The following is a 14156-nucleotide window of genomic DNA, read 5'->3' as shown; positions in this document are numbered from 1 at the left end:
CAGAAATCTGGGGGGGGCACGTGACTCCGCATGTCCCTCCGTGCGTCGCCTCTGTCTATCTCAGATGGGGATGTGTAGTAGACTACATTATTTGGAAAGAGGTACGCAGCCTAAAGTTTGAAAACCACTGCTCTCTTTGAAGCCATGCCAAGCTTAAGCCACCAATCAGACAGATTACAGATAAACAGCTACAGTTACAGACATGCTGGATTTAAAACTGAAAGTGGAGAGGACAGAGAATTCAGCAAGGGACACAAGAACAGGAGTGAACATTTGAAATGCAACCGCAAGACTGGATAGGATTATGAAGTCATCTGGCACATCTCCACTAGTGATGATACACACTGGAATCAATGGTGGAGTGGTAAATAATGAGGACAGGACAGTCATACAGAGCGATCTGAATCACTTGGTAAGCTAGCCCCATACAAACACAGTTCATTTCAATACAGCCAAAAGTAAATACATCTAGGTACAAGGAATGCAGGCCATGGCTATAAAATGAGGACTGTATCCTGGAAAGCAGTGACTTTGAAATGATCTGGGGTCCTTTGTGGCAGGAAAAGGGCTAATGTGATCCTTGGGTGCATAAACAGGGGAGTTGGGAGTAGGAAGTGATTGTTACCTTTTTAATACAGCATGGGTGAGACCAATACTGGAATACTGTGTCCAGTTCAAATATCCACATTTTAAAAAGGATGTTGAAAAACTGAAGAGCGGGCAGAAAAGAGTCACAAAAGTGACTCTAGGGCTGGAGAAAATGCTTTACAGTGAGATTTAAACAGCTCAATCTGTTTTGCTTGTCAAAAGGAGATTGAGAGGTGACTTGATTACAGTGCATAAGTACCTTCACGTGGAGAAAATACCAGGTACTAAAGTGCTCTTTAATCTAATGGAGACAGGTATAACAAGAACCAATGGCTGGAGGCTGAAGCCAGACAAATTCAAGTTAGAAATATGGGGAGAGGGGGATTCAAAATGCAGGTAATTAACAATTAGAACAAATTACCAAGGGAAGCGGTGGATAGTTTTCAGCTCAAGACTAGATGCCATTTTGGAAGATGTGTCTGGCTAAAACACAAGTTACTGGGCTCAATACATGGATAACTGGGTGAAATGTAATGGCCTGTTGTATTCAGGTCAAACTAGATGACCTATTGGTACTTTCTGGCTTTAAACTATATCAATCTACGGAAGAGTTAAAAAAATCTAAATTGGCTTTTTTATCATAAATGCAGTTGGTTTACAGTTGGACATGCAAACAGCCTGGTCAGTTTCACTTTCTGCTTTTCCTTTGCTTAAAAACGTTGCTTGGGTTTTAACTTCATTTTCATTTAAACATTCTTTCTGTATTTGGCTTTCAGATTTCTAGGTTTTTAAAAACAGAACCTAAATTTCAGGCCTAGAACCAGTTAACATTGCCCCTTTAAACCCTTAATGCAGAAAGTCCAATTTCATGGCACATATCCAATTGTCAGCAACAGACTATGCTGCAAACTGACAGATTTTGAAAATCTTTTAAGTATATTAAACATTATGTGGTTTAATCCTGCAGAGGGTAGTGAAACATTGGCAGGTATTCCTAAATTAGTATCATAGTTTGTCTCTTTAATATCACCTCAGTAAATATTTAGCTGTTACATCTGTTGAAAACAATCTCTGGATACCAAGAACTGTCAAATCCACAACAAATAGCCAATATGTTTATGTAGCACTATACGAAAACAGCATTTTCTGATTCCTCTGCCAGCTCTGCACATCATTGACTATGTCAGTGTTTCTCAGATGGCAGACACTGCCACCAGCCCATTCCTACTGGGGAATAGAAAGTGGAGCACAGAGTGGGAACAGGACAGGCTCAGTAAGGAGAGATTCTCATAAAGCATGAATTAGATACAGTTATTTGAAAGCTCCTCAACCTTCCCTCTATGGTCCTGGGGTGATATCTTACATACAGGAGTGTAAGCAAACACCTGCTCAGCCACTCTTTCCTCCTGGCTCCCAGAACTCTCAGCTGAGACACAGGAGCACATGTAGCATGGGCTCACAGAGCCATCAACAAATCTCCTCCTCTGAACAGACGATTAGGAGAAATTGGGAGGTGAAAAGTGAAAGAGAAAGTTGATGGCTGGGTTGGAGAGAAAGATCAAGAGACAGAAAGTGGACAAGGCAGAGGTATTAGCAACTGCATGCAGGAGAGCTTAGCAAGCATTTTCCTCTGGTATTTGGTCTACTAAAGGGGACCACTAAGAATCTGATACGCGATATTTACAAGACAGTAAATAAAGTCCTGTTTAATGAAGACTGAAATTACATTTTCTAGACACAGTTTTGCTTAAACAGTATATATTTTTCATTTTTTACTACAAGTACATTTTTCATAACAGGATCCTGTTTGTGATTGCACAATCACTTGCTATGGACATCATGCCAGAAAAAGATTTATAACTTCTAGTGTAGAATGAACACCAAGAACAAAGGAAATCCTCAGAAACAAATATCCTGTTTTCATTCAAATGTCCTTGGTAATGAGCACAATTGTTCCTAAAAGGCATGTTATTCCCCAGAATTTTTTTTTTTGAGGCATCAACAATTTTTTTTAAAATCACTTGTTTTAATCTTACCTCACTCTATGAGGTGAAGGAAGATGAACAAACAAATGGTTTATTCCATGCTAGCACTACCACTTTTTATATTATTCAATGGCAAACTAAAATTTACCATCAGAAACATGCAACAGAATGCTAGACCTTTAACATAAAATGACAGAGTCCCACTAATTTTTTTCCTGTTGAAGTCTGTTTAGGAAAACTAGTTTATTTGGGCACTGAATCTGAAAATCTTTTAGACTTCTCACACTGGGCTTACAGTGCTTGAAACAGCAGAAACATAATAGTGAACAAACTGCACCTAACAGCTCTCTATTTGAAAGGATGAGTGAAGGAGGTTGGTTGTGATAGCTGTGCAGGCAAGAAGTTGTAATCTGCATACAAAAGCGACTCCCAAAACCTTTGAATGGGATGTAAATAGGATACTGTAACTGATTAGTCCACTTGACAAGTAGAGGGGAAAAAAAAAGATTACAACTGCTCCAAAGCCAAGATACTCTCTTTACCTGTAAAAATGAAATAAATCTTCCCATCTGTATTTGGGAATCACCTTCCACCATGCTGGAATCTGTGGCTTGAAAGATAAACAAAAGCTTCACTGACTTTAGGAATATCAGACAAACCTATTCATTACACTGAAGCCTGGATGACAAGCCAATTTTGTTTGACCTTTAATTAAAGCACACTGCTATAAGGCAATGTATTTCCAATGAATCCTTAACAAAGACTTGATTGTGCTTTGCTAAACAGAGAACATCTTCTCTTTCTGTATTTCTACAGGACCTAGTACCATGGGGTCCTGGTCCATGACTGGGGCTCCAGAGCACTAGCCTCAACATAAATAATAGGATGTTACAAAGTACCAAGCTTCCTGGAGCACCAGTTTAACATTGTATCAGCATTTATGTTTGTAAACACATTCTAGCAATTATAATTGGCCATAAAATTTCATCTGACAAAATCTGGCATACAGGGTCTTAAAATGCATCAACCTGGGAGTTATTAAAAACTTAACGTGTAAGACTTTTATACCAGACCACTATGAATAACAATAGCTTTAATTTTAAAAATTAAATTGGGTAAGAAGTTAATCCACAATAGGGATTAAGCACCTGTGGTATTGTGGATTTAATCTGAAACCTTACTACAGTATGCACAATAATTGCTTTTCTAATGGCAGTCTGGAGGGGGCTTGTGCAAGTCCTTTGTTAAAAGGGCTGACTTCAGGTCCAGTGAAAGAAAAATCTCAGCCTTTTTAAGTTCTACCCCCTTTGCTTTAAGAAGATAGCCTTGAAAATCTACGTCAATATAAACCAATCAATGGAGATGAAAGGCACAAGCAGCTAGGCTCCACTCTTCTGTAGTAGGAGGCTCTGAGATTCCTAAAGAGTGTATCTTTCCCCACCACACACTTTTTAATGTACAAGTCACTCTTAAATTTGATGTGTACCCCAAATAAACATCTTACTGACACCACCCCTTGGCCAGCCCCATGCATAGTGATGTGATGGTGGAGGACAGGAATTTGTCACATCGGGAGAGGAGGACAGAATTTTTTTCCCCCGAGAGGCCAACTCAAAAATGCTCTGCCTCCTATTTTCAGACCCTACCGAGACAGGGACTTAGCTAGCTGCTGCTCACCTAGGTAAGCCTACAATTGCTATGGCAGCTGCTACAAGAGGAACAGCTGGTTCTCATGCATCTAGAGGTGTTGGTTGGAGGACTGCATTTCCATCCATTCCCTGTTGCTGGCTTCTCCAGGAGGAAGAGGAGAAACAGCAGGACTAAACTGCTGTCACAGAATAAGAAGCTTACAGCTGCTGCAGCCCTCTTTTCTCCCTACCAATGAGGCAGAACATTTTTGAGGAAGACCTTTGTTACAGTTTGGCAGTATGTCACTATGATTCAAAAAGCTTTAAACACATGTCTGATAGAAGTCTGCTTTAAAAAGTTATCTGCAGTTAGAGAAATGATTCATCAAAAGAACCAAGACAGTCATATTTTACATAGCACCTAGAATGTGCTAGACACGGTCTGAACCTTAAAGAGTTTACACAGTCCTATAGCCCCATCTATACAAGGACTTCAAAAGGCTTTACAAAACTCTAATGAACTGAGCTTCACAAGGCTACTGTAAAAGAGGCATTATCTTCCCCATCTTTCTGATGGGAAAAACAGAAGTTTAGTGACTAGCCCTGAGGTCACACAGGAAGTCAATAGCACAGTCAGGAGGAGAGTTCAGATCTCCTAAGTCCTGTGCTTTAACCCCAAATACCGTGCTTAAAAGCAAGATGTCACTAGTAACCCCTTCATGTATGAGTTATCAGTTTTACGCTGTTTAGAAAATAAATAAATAAATAACTTTCACCCAGAGTGAGATCTTATGACCTACCAATTGGAAAAAAGCCTATGATCATGTTTATATAAGCAGAGTCCTGTGTTATGTCAATATAATATACACACAGGCATGAGACACTGTAACCCACTCCTTACTACATTAAAAAAAGTGTCTGTGTTGAAGTGTTACAATTTGGCTTACACTATCTTAAAATGCAGAAACTGAGAATTAAGTATAGGCCTCCATCCTTCAGTATTATCACGGCCTTAAATCCATTGCCACTAGTGGTTTTCATGCCAAGATGATGACTCAAGTGATTAACCAACACTAATATGCCTGTGTTTTGACAGCACAAGCAGTGTCAAACCCTGCTCACTTTACTCATGAAGTACTGAAGCCAATATTGCTCTTCATGAGTAAGGCAAGCAGGATTTGGTCCATGGTATATATTGCCACATGTTGTCTGAAGACACCTTGCAAAAAATCTATGCACTAGGGAGGAGTTGGATAAGAGTTTTAGGACTAATTACTTATATTCAATATATAAACCCTGAAAAATAACTGCACTAGTATGTGTGCTCACAAAGTAGTTTTTTAAAATACAAGACAGTGTGAACCTACATTAAAGGTGTCAGCATTTAAGGGAAGATGAAATATTTTTTTTTAAAAGCCTCATGCTGCACTTTCTGAAAGAAACAGTCTCCCTGTCTTTGTATGCCTCGTGCCTTGCCCTCTCTCCAAATCCTTCCTTAAAAGCCAAAAGTGTTCAAACACTCTCTTGTCATCAGTCCCCACTTCCTGCCTCTCACATAAGCAGTCAATACATACATAAAGCAGAGACAAAATATCAAGGAAGTTCCCACTATTATACCAGTGCTTCACTGCAGATAATGGCTATTTCTAGCTAAAATCTTAATGATGTTTGATGTTAATTCAGTGTCGTTACAAGACACTGATATGCAGGGCTTGTATTGTAATAGAGACCAGGAGTTTGCGGTTTTCATCAATAGACAAAATGTTGTAAAAGTACATTTCTAAGCTTAGAACATGAGATTGCAATTATTTTAATATAAGAAGCAACAGCATAAGAAAACACTAACTGACACTATAAAGGGAACTACTTACCTCCTTCTCCATAAAACAAGAGGCCATTGTAAAATTTAGTTTCCGCCTACCAACAAAAGGAGAGATTTTTTTCCAAATTAAAAAGATATAAATACTCAATTTACAAAAATACATGGCTTATGTTTGCAGGATTAAAAGCTAAAAAAAGCCACGATTTAAAAGCTATATTTCAGTTTGTCAAGCTGTAAACATTTTTATAACAGTAATAAAGACAGGGTGTAGGAATTACCTCATATTTTAACTTCTTGATTTCACAGCAAAGGGCAGCATACACAGTTATTACTTTGTTCAGAACCTAGACTCATCAAGGAAAACACACAGAATTACACGTGTAGTATAAAAGTGTAATAAACATATTTGGCACATTTTTCATGTTCAAAGCACTCTACAGAAAAAAAAACATTTACAGATTTTACTACAGAGATCTTGTAATTAAAAAATTCTAAATTTAAAGCATTTTACCTTGTTTTCTGTATTTATGAGCTCCAGCAGGGAAGACTGTTCATAGGGCAAAAGCTAAACATTAATTAAAAATAGAAATATTAGAAGACTTTCTTTAAAAAAGCATATGTTTAATTACTAAAAGGAATCACCACTTATGTGATTATGCTAAGCAACTTAATTTTTTCAATCTAGTTCCAAATGCACTCAGTACCAAAAAGACACTAAGTGTATGCTACTGGCAGGCTACCGTGGAGAAAATATCCAGTTCTCATATTACATGGACTCATCAAGTCTTGTTTCGTGAAGGTATGTAAGGATAAAAGACAAAATGAACTATGTGAAATTTATAACAACTATAGAAATATTAAAGCAAAAAGGTTATGACTGCTATAAGACACATCTACTGGGCCCAATTTTTAAATGGCTTCCAATTTTGTAATCACAAAAACGTGTGCATACCTATTTGCGCAGGCAGGACATGTATTTGCATAGATAAACACTTATTTTGGATTTGAAAATCAGCCAAGAGATTTTCTACCCCATTTGTGCACACTAACACTGAGTCTGGATGCACAAGTTCAAAGTTTAGCCCTCTAAGACTTCTGAGCAGGCATGTTCCAGAAGGGGATAAAAGTTAAGTTCTGTTTTTAAATAATGCCTGTAAATTCAACATAAAAAAAGAACTAACATTTTGTACTTCATGAAGGACAGGAAGTTTGTGACCAGGGAAATAACTGGCTTGAGAGAGAGGACGACTATTGTGTGGGTTTTTTGCCCTCCTTTAAAATGCAATCACTGAGGCTAGTGAGCCAAAACGTAACCTAACTTGTACTTTAATTGCAAGCATACCTATGCATGGCTTAGTTTACACCACTGTACTCAAATATTCTGTTCTGCTGTACAGAACAAGAATTGTATGCAAGAATTTGGTTCCCTGAACTGCTCAGAATGTAGGATTCTTTTAAGTTTCACTAAGCTCCAAAGGACAGAGAACAAATAATAATGTGAAATGATATTATCCGACAATCAACAATGATTTGCTATTTTATGGTTAAAATGGGTTAGGGAAATTTTTTTTGGCTAAACTAAAAAACTGAATATAAGGGCATAATTGCATGGACCTTTACCCTTCCAGGGTACAGGGAAAATATATATTAGTGACCGTTTGATTACAGTGCAAGCTTAGCCTCAAAAATATTTTTGTTTTCGCTTTTTTAAAATATCTTAATGCTAATGTACTTTTAAATATTTTACCTGAAGGTAACTTTACTAGAAAGATATTTGAAACAGTTTTCTGTAACTTGTAAGATTCAAAAAAGTTTATAGTTCTATTAGGTCTACCAACAGAAGCATCACTTTAAATAAATCACAACTAAAAAAGGCTTCAGGTCCACTCCAGACAAAAGGCACAATAGCTGCTGGCCCATAGAAGTGTCATGAACATCCTAGACTCTACAGACAGTGGTTACTAACTCTTCTAAAAGGTTTGAACAGGGTACAAGAAAGAGATGGTGTACACTTTTTCCAGCAGCTGTAGAATGCCAAATTAGACACCCTGCAAGCACCCTTTTCCCAAGAGTTTGTGTCTGACCAACACAATCGCTATCTAGGCTCCAAAAAGCCTAATTATCAATGATGGAGGGACAGGACTCATAGCACCCCAACACACCTGCCCTAGGTCATTTGGGGAAGAATACTCTAAAGCCTGAAATATGCAGGCAAAGCTTGGTTGACAACGGCATTCCACTAATCAGAGATAAAGAGGCCATTAGGCCAAGACCATATCCTCAGGGTGTCTCTACTCTCTGATAAATGCAGCTCAGAAATCTGACTAGTAGAGTTCAGTGGTAGAGACCTTGCAATGCCTTCAAACTCTCTTCCAACTATACAACTAATTTGCAAGTGAGAGTTTTTTTGGCTTCCAGATTGGCACACCATGATACCAACAGTTCAGCCTTATGGTTCTCATGCAGTCCAGGAGAGAATAAGTATTGTATTCTGAAATGAGGGCTCAATCTCTGAAGGCTTTTCACAGATGCTTGGTAACAGAGCTATAAGCCACTAGACAATTAAATTTCTCCATTTAATTTGACAGTTTTGTATTGATTGAATACGAAAACATTTGCCCAATGAATCTAATCATTCCAGAGATTCATTAGTGAAATCACAACTGAATTCCTCTGAAATGCATTATTCTAATTTGTAGAAGACATAGATAATTCCAATATGCATTAAATATATACAGACCTTTAATGCTATAGGATCAAGATTGAAGTCCCAAACATCTCCAACTGAGTCATCCAATGCATCTTCTATTCTCCTCAGCTGAGACGTGTATTCCTCAAGAAATTTCCCATAATTCTTCAACTGTACTTCAGCATGAATTTCTAAGAGTAAATAGTAATATTTATGTAGTATCATAAAGTTAAAGTATTTTACAGGATACTCACTGAACTGCAATATCCTACAGATTATTTAAAGTAAAATCTAGTTTAATCCGTTATTTAGTTTACAACACTGTCTCCTTAAATCACTTTCAGTTAACAAGGTTGACACCAAGAAGATGCAAGTTTTCCCCTTGGCTTATAATGAGATTTTAAACTCAAATGTATCAATTTAAAGGGAAGTTATGTTATTTGCCAGGAGCAGCAAAACAGTTATGTCATTTTTTAGTTTATGCGTATTTTCAAGACTGATCTTAAACAAGCTAAATTACCAGAGATGTCAACTTTACAACATGAAGATACTAAGTAGACAGCATATATAGACAACACAAATTATAACATCAGACACTTAATATTGCACATTAGTTGAAAGAGTGATCCCTAACCAAACATCTATGGTAATATTATACCCTTGAGGGAATGAGTGTTTTATCACTTCTTATAACTCACTGGTAACTGCATTAAAAATAGCTGTTCCCACCACTACCTTCTACTTTGATTGCAGGATTATGTTGGCTTAAGTCACCACCCAGAATTCTAACCATCTTCAAGCTAACTCTCCCTCTGTCAGAGCATTCTGCTCTACCACCACTCAGAAATTGGATGGCCAAATGAATGTATCACCACTTTTGGCAGTGAGTGGGCTGCCATGCTTCAAGCAACATTCCACTGGGCAAATATCAAGAATGTTCGTGTTAGTTAGTAAATTAAGTATGAAGGTCACTGATCTTTATAAGTGCTGCTGCCTGATTGCGTACTTCTGGCTCCAAATAAAGTGCATGGTTGACTGGTCAGTTCGTAACTCCGGTGTTCATAACTTGAAGATTCTACTATAGTTAAAATGCCTCCAAAGAAACGGAATGCGTGTCCCAAAGAGTTTACAGCCTAGATCAGTGGTTCTCAAACTTACTTGACTGTACCCGCCTTTTTTCTGTCTGTAGTAGTTTATGCCCCGACTCCCACCACACAAATACATATACCAATAAAAAAAATCAACATGCAACTCTCACTATTAAAAACAGTATGGCATCGATTCAAAGAGAGCCAACGATCCATTGCAATAACAGCAAAAGCAAAACTGCAATTGTGGTTGATGCTTACAATTAAATGTGCACACCGCATCATAGCAAACGGATTAACGTACAGATGGCAACAACGTTGTGTAATACTATGCAAGCTTAAAAAAATCCATCAAAATGCACAGTGACATACGAGGACCTGATATGTCTGAAAGAATCACTTTTTCTAGTTATTCATTGCTGTGGGTAAAATGTGTAGTAATTTTTTCCCCCGGGAGCCAGTGCAGAGAAAATACTTTGTAATTGGTGTTAATACCATTTATACTGTTCCACCACTGATGTGCAACCTCCTGTAAAATAGAAAAATAGCTGTTCTATCTTGTCCCCATAAAAAACAATTAAGTAGACAAAAATATACACTTTGATGCAGCCAACACACATACAAAAGCATTAAGCATATAGGCAGTCCCGTTGATTTCAATGGGGCTACTCATGAGAATAAATTTAAGCACATAAAAAGATGTTTTCAGGATCAGGACCAGAGTAGTTTCAATTGGATACAGAAGGAATTCTGTAGCTACCTCAGTATTTGAAAAAAATCATTCAAAAGAGGCAAGTAGGAAGCTTACCACTTCCTGGTAGTGGGGCAGATACCCATTGGTTTCTATAGGATGTAAGCTTTAACTGAATATAAACATTTCTAGCTCTTATGATTGTGAAGGTAACCATCCTAAGGGCAAAAGTTAAAATGCCAGGCTATATGCTTACCCCTGAAGCAGCTGGTGTGTTACAATGGTATCTACTAATCAGCTCTCAATCATGCCAACATCCAGGCCAGAATCATTTAAAAGTACCTGTCGTTGGCTGCCAAATTTAGAGAAATGTTCAACCAGTGAACTGGTAGAAGCTGTTTGCCAGCCAGTTATAGAAAGAGTTTGAAGTAATAAGGCAGCTTTTGTTTGTAACCACTCATGTAGGTTCAAAGATAATATTTTCTTCACTTGGACAAGTTCACTCATTTGAGAAACTAATTGGAAGTACAGCAGAGAACGCAGTAAACCTTATTTTGTCATTTCCACGCAATGAACAAAAATCGTAATTCAGAAGATATAGATATTATACAGAAGGATAGGAAGTCAGTGCAGAGATAACACTTTATAAACTGTACTCAGATTTGATTGATTCAATTTCTTCTCAGCCATTAAAAATGAAACCACTAAGATTCGGGGAATGCAAAACCTTACTCAATAGTGAAGATTATAAAATTTCTATTCTTTAATAAGACAGGCAGTAGTTCTATACTGGGTATACATCATCCCATGAGGATTCATGAACGATAACTGCATTGTTATATATAGGCATGGAAAGATTAGATTTTATTGGTAATATGTTGGTAAACATGAATTTCACCGTACACACACAAACCAACAAAAAATATTTCCATCGATAACCAAAATTCACAGATAGGCCAAGTACTTCTTAGCATTTGAGAACTTCTTGAGAACTTCTTAGCATTTGATATAAGGATATTTACTTTGTTTATTTGATGTGTGAGGTTGACAAATTCTGTTTTAATGGTTATCCAGCCTTAACCTTTTGAATCTCATCATCTACTGTCATTAAATAATTACTGTCTGACCCTCGCACAATTTCCTGCAACAGTGAAAATTTAAACAGAAAAAATGCTTAAAAATAAACATCAATATTATCTGTCAAAATTATAAGAAAATAAAAGCAGAATTCTACCAAGCCTAGTTATATACGTGACATTAATGCAACATTAAGAGCAGGTTAGACAAACACCTTTCAGAGGTGGTCTAGATAATATTTAGTCCTGCCTTGAGTGCAGAGGACTGGACTAGAAGACCTCTCGAGGTCCTTTCCAGTCCTACACTTCTATGAATCTATGATTCTAAACCAGACTGACCTGCCCTCTCCTCCCCGTTTTCTCTGTTTAAGCAAATCTAATAATTAGTTAGATATATGATTTAGCTGTAAAGTTAAATGAGACTAACTTTAAAAAAAATCTTTCATATTGTGGATTTTTATCCAGCTTGCTTGGAATACAAGAAACTTCCTTTTAAAAACAGGCATACCCATTTTGTTTTCCTATCATTTTGCTCATTGACAAGTAAGCCGCTTGTCCTCTATCAAGCTGGTGTGAAAGAAGTACCTCATGTCAGAGCTTCTCAGCTTCACACACCTGCTAATGCTTGGGAAACAATGAGTAGGCACCATTTTATGAAAAGCTATACTTTAAACTTTCCTTTTTCAGTGCATACAATTGTTACAAATCATAAATAAGTCGTCAGTTTTCACTGAAAGTAAATAAAATATATATGGCATGAATAGACAACCACTTGGGAAACTTGTATTGTATATGTGAAACAGCAGCTCATGACAGACATATTTGCTCAGTAATAACTGGTGTAATTAATTCAGCTCGACCGTTCATTTTACAACATATGCACTCTGTTTAGCAAGTAAGTTGTCTACAAGGACCGAGAAAGAATGGAGTTTTGACAGGCACACAAGCAGGCTGACAAAGAGTTAAGCATCATTTTAATAAAAGTTGAAGTGAAATTGCAAGTGAATGCCCTACTTAGTTCCCTTTGAGCCACAGCAAAAACACATCACGGAACTAATTTATTCCAGCATGACTTATCCGGCTAATCAAGACAGCAACTGCAATGAAAGAGGCTTCACTGTTTCGGCAGGGAAAAATCCCCAATTCATACAAGTACACCAGACAAAAATCAGTGTCTCCCCATGTTTGATTCCCACCTTAGTGTTTGGCATATTTGCTAAAACCTCAAATAGCTGTAGCGGATGTGGAGGGAGGAGAAACAAAAGGAAGATGAACCTTTGAACCACAAATTGAATATGAGTCAACAATGTGATGCAATTGTGAAGAAAGCTAATATTCTGAGGGGTATTATCAGGAGTGTTGTATGTAACACAAAGGAGCTACTTGTCTTGCTTTACTTAGGACTGGTGATGCCTCAGCTGGAGGACTGTGTCTAATTCTGGGTGCCACGGTTTAGGAACGATGTACACAAATTGGAGAGTCCAGACCAGAGCCACAAAAATGATAAAAGGTTTAAAAAACCTGACCCATGAGGGAAGGTCATGTTTAATCTTGAAATACAGACCACGGAGGGGGCGGGGGGGGGGGACTGATAATTTTAAAATACGTTAAGGGAGGTTGTTCAGAGGAAGTTGATCAATTGCCCTCCATAGCCACTGAAGCCAGGCTAAGGAGTAAATTGCCTTACACTGCAGCGGGGGAGATCCAGGTTACATACCAGGAACAACTTTCGGAGTGTAAGAGAAGCGAAGCTCTGGAACGGGCTAGCCAGGGAGGCGGGGGAATCCCCATCGCGGGCGGGTTGTAGGAGCAGGTGGGGCAGACGCCAGCCAGGGCTGGGCGAGGACAGGTTACCTGGCCCTGCCGCAGCGCAGGGGGCTGGAGGCGGTGACCTCTCCAGGCCGGACCTTGCCACGATCGCAACCCCACCCTCTGCCCAGGCGGCCGGACACAGCAGGGACAGGGACACTGAGCCCCCAGGGGGGAGGCCCGGGGCTGGGCCGGCCGCTCGCTCCCCGGCCCCGCCGGCCGGGCAGGGCACGCGCGAGCCAGGGAGCCGCTGGAGCCCCGGGTGCGACCGGCCCCCACCGCGCGCTGGCCCGTTGGCTCCTGCCCGCGCCCCGCTGCTGACGGGAGGGGCCCGGCTTCCGCCCCTCCCCCTCCCCGCGCTTACTCTGGGAGCCGTCGTCGAAGCGGTCGAACTCCCAGTCCGGGGAGAGGGTCTCCAGCGCCATGGCAGCAGCGCCCGGCCTCCGACGCGGGACTTCCGGCAGCGCGCCCGGGCGCGCTGCACGCCGGGAAATGGAGTGCGGCGGCGGCGGCGGGGCGGGCGGGCGCGCGGCAGCGGCAGGCGCAGGGCTGGAGCCGCCAGGGGAGCCCAGGCACGGCCCGGAACGGCCGCCGCAGCAGCGCCCTCTGCTGGGGCAGCCGCGGGAACTGCAGCAGCCGCAAGCCCCACAGCTCGGCCGGAGACCGCGGTGCCAGCCAGGGCAGGTCCCGCAACAGCCCCGCCAGGAGCCGCGCCACACGGGCAGCCGGGCCCCGTGCGCCTGGCGCTGGCTTGGGGGTCAGGAGGTCATGCTTGGGGGT

The 14156-nt window shown here is 40.1% G+C and overlaps 1 protein-coding gene across 3 annotated transcripts in view; it reads right to left on the bottom strand.

Moving 5' to 3' along the window:
- Positions 1-13861, bottom strand: part of WASHC4 (WASH complex subunit 4) — a 60174-nt gene extending 46313 nt beyond the window's left edge. For all 3 annotated transcript variants that reach the window (XR_005583722.1, XM_039484971.1, XM_039484981.1), the window contains exons 1-6: positions 13741-13861; positions 8764-8903; positions 6535-6588; positions 6302-6367; positions 6073-6118; positions 3116-3183 (exon numbers count right to left, since the gene is read on the bottom strand). Coding sequence is in view for 2 of the 3 variants with exons in the window: in XM_039484971.1 (XP_039340905.1) it covers positions 3116-3183; positions 6073-6118; positions 6302-6367; positions 6535-6588; positions 8764-8903; positions 13741-13801 (435 nt within the window). In the remaining variant the exon portion in view is untranslated. The remainder of the gene's footprint in view (positions 1-3115; positions 3184-6072; positions 6119-6301; positions 6368-6534; positions 6589-8763; positions 8904-13740) is intronic.
- Between the last annotated feature and the right edge of the window lie 295 nt (positions 13862-14156).

The sequence above is a fragment of the Mauremys reevesii genome, linkage group 1 (assembly GCF_016161935.1).
Source record: "Mauremys reevesii isolate NIE-2019 linkage group 1, ASM1616193v1, whole genome shotgun sequence".
NCBI classification, from domain to species: Eukaryota; Metazoa; Chordata; order Testudines; family Geoemydidae; genus Mauremys; species Mauremys reevesii.
Note: the sequence above shows the minus strand (reverse complement) of the source record. Positions and strands in the feature narration are given on the sequence as shown.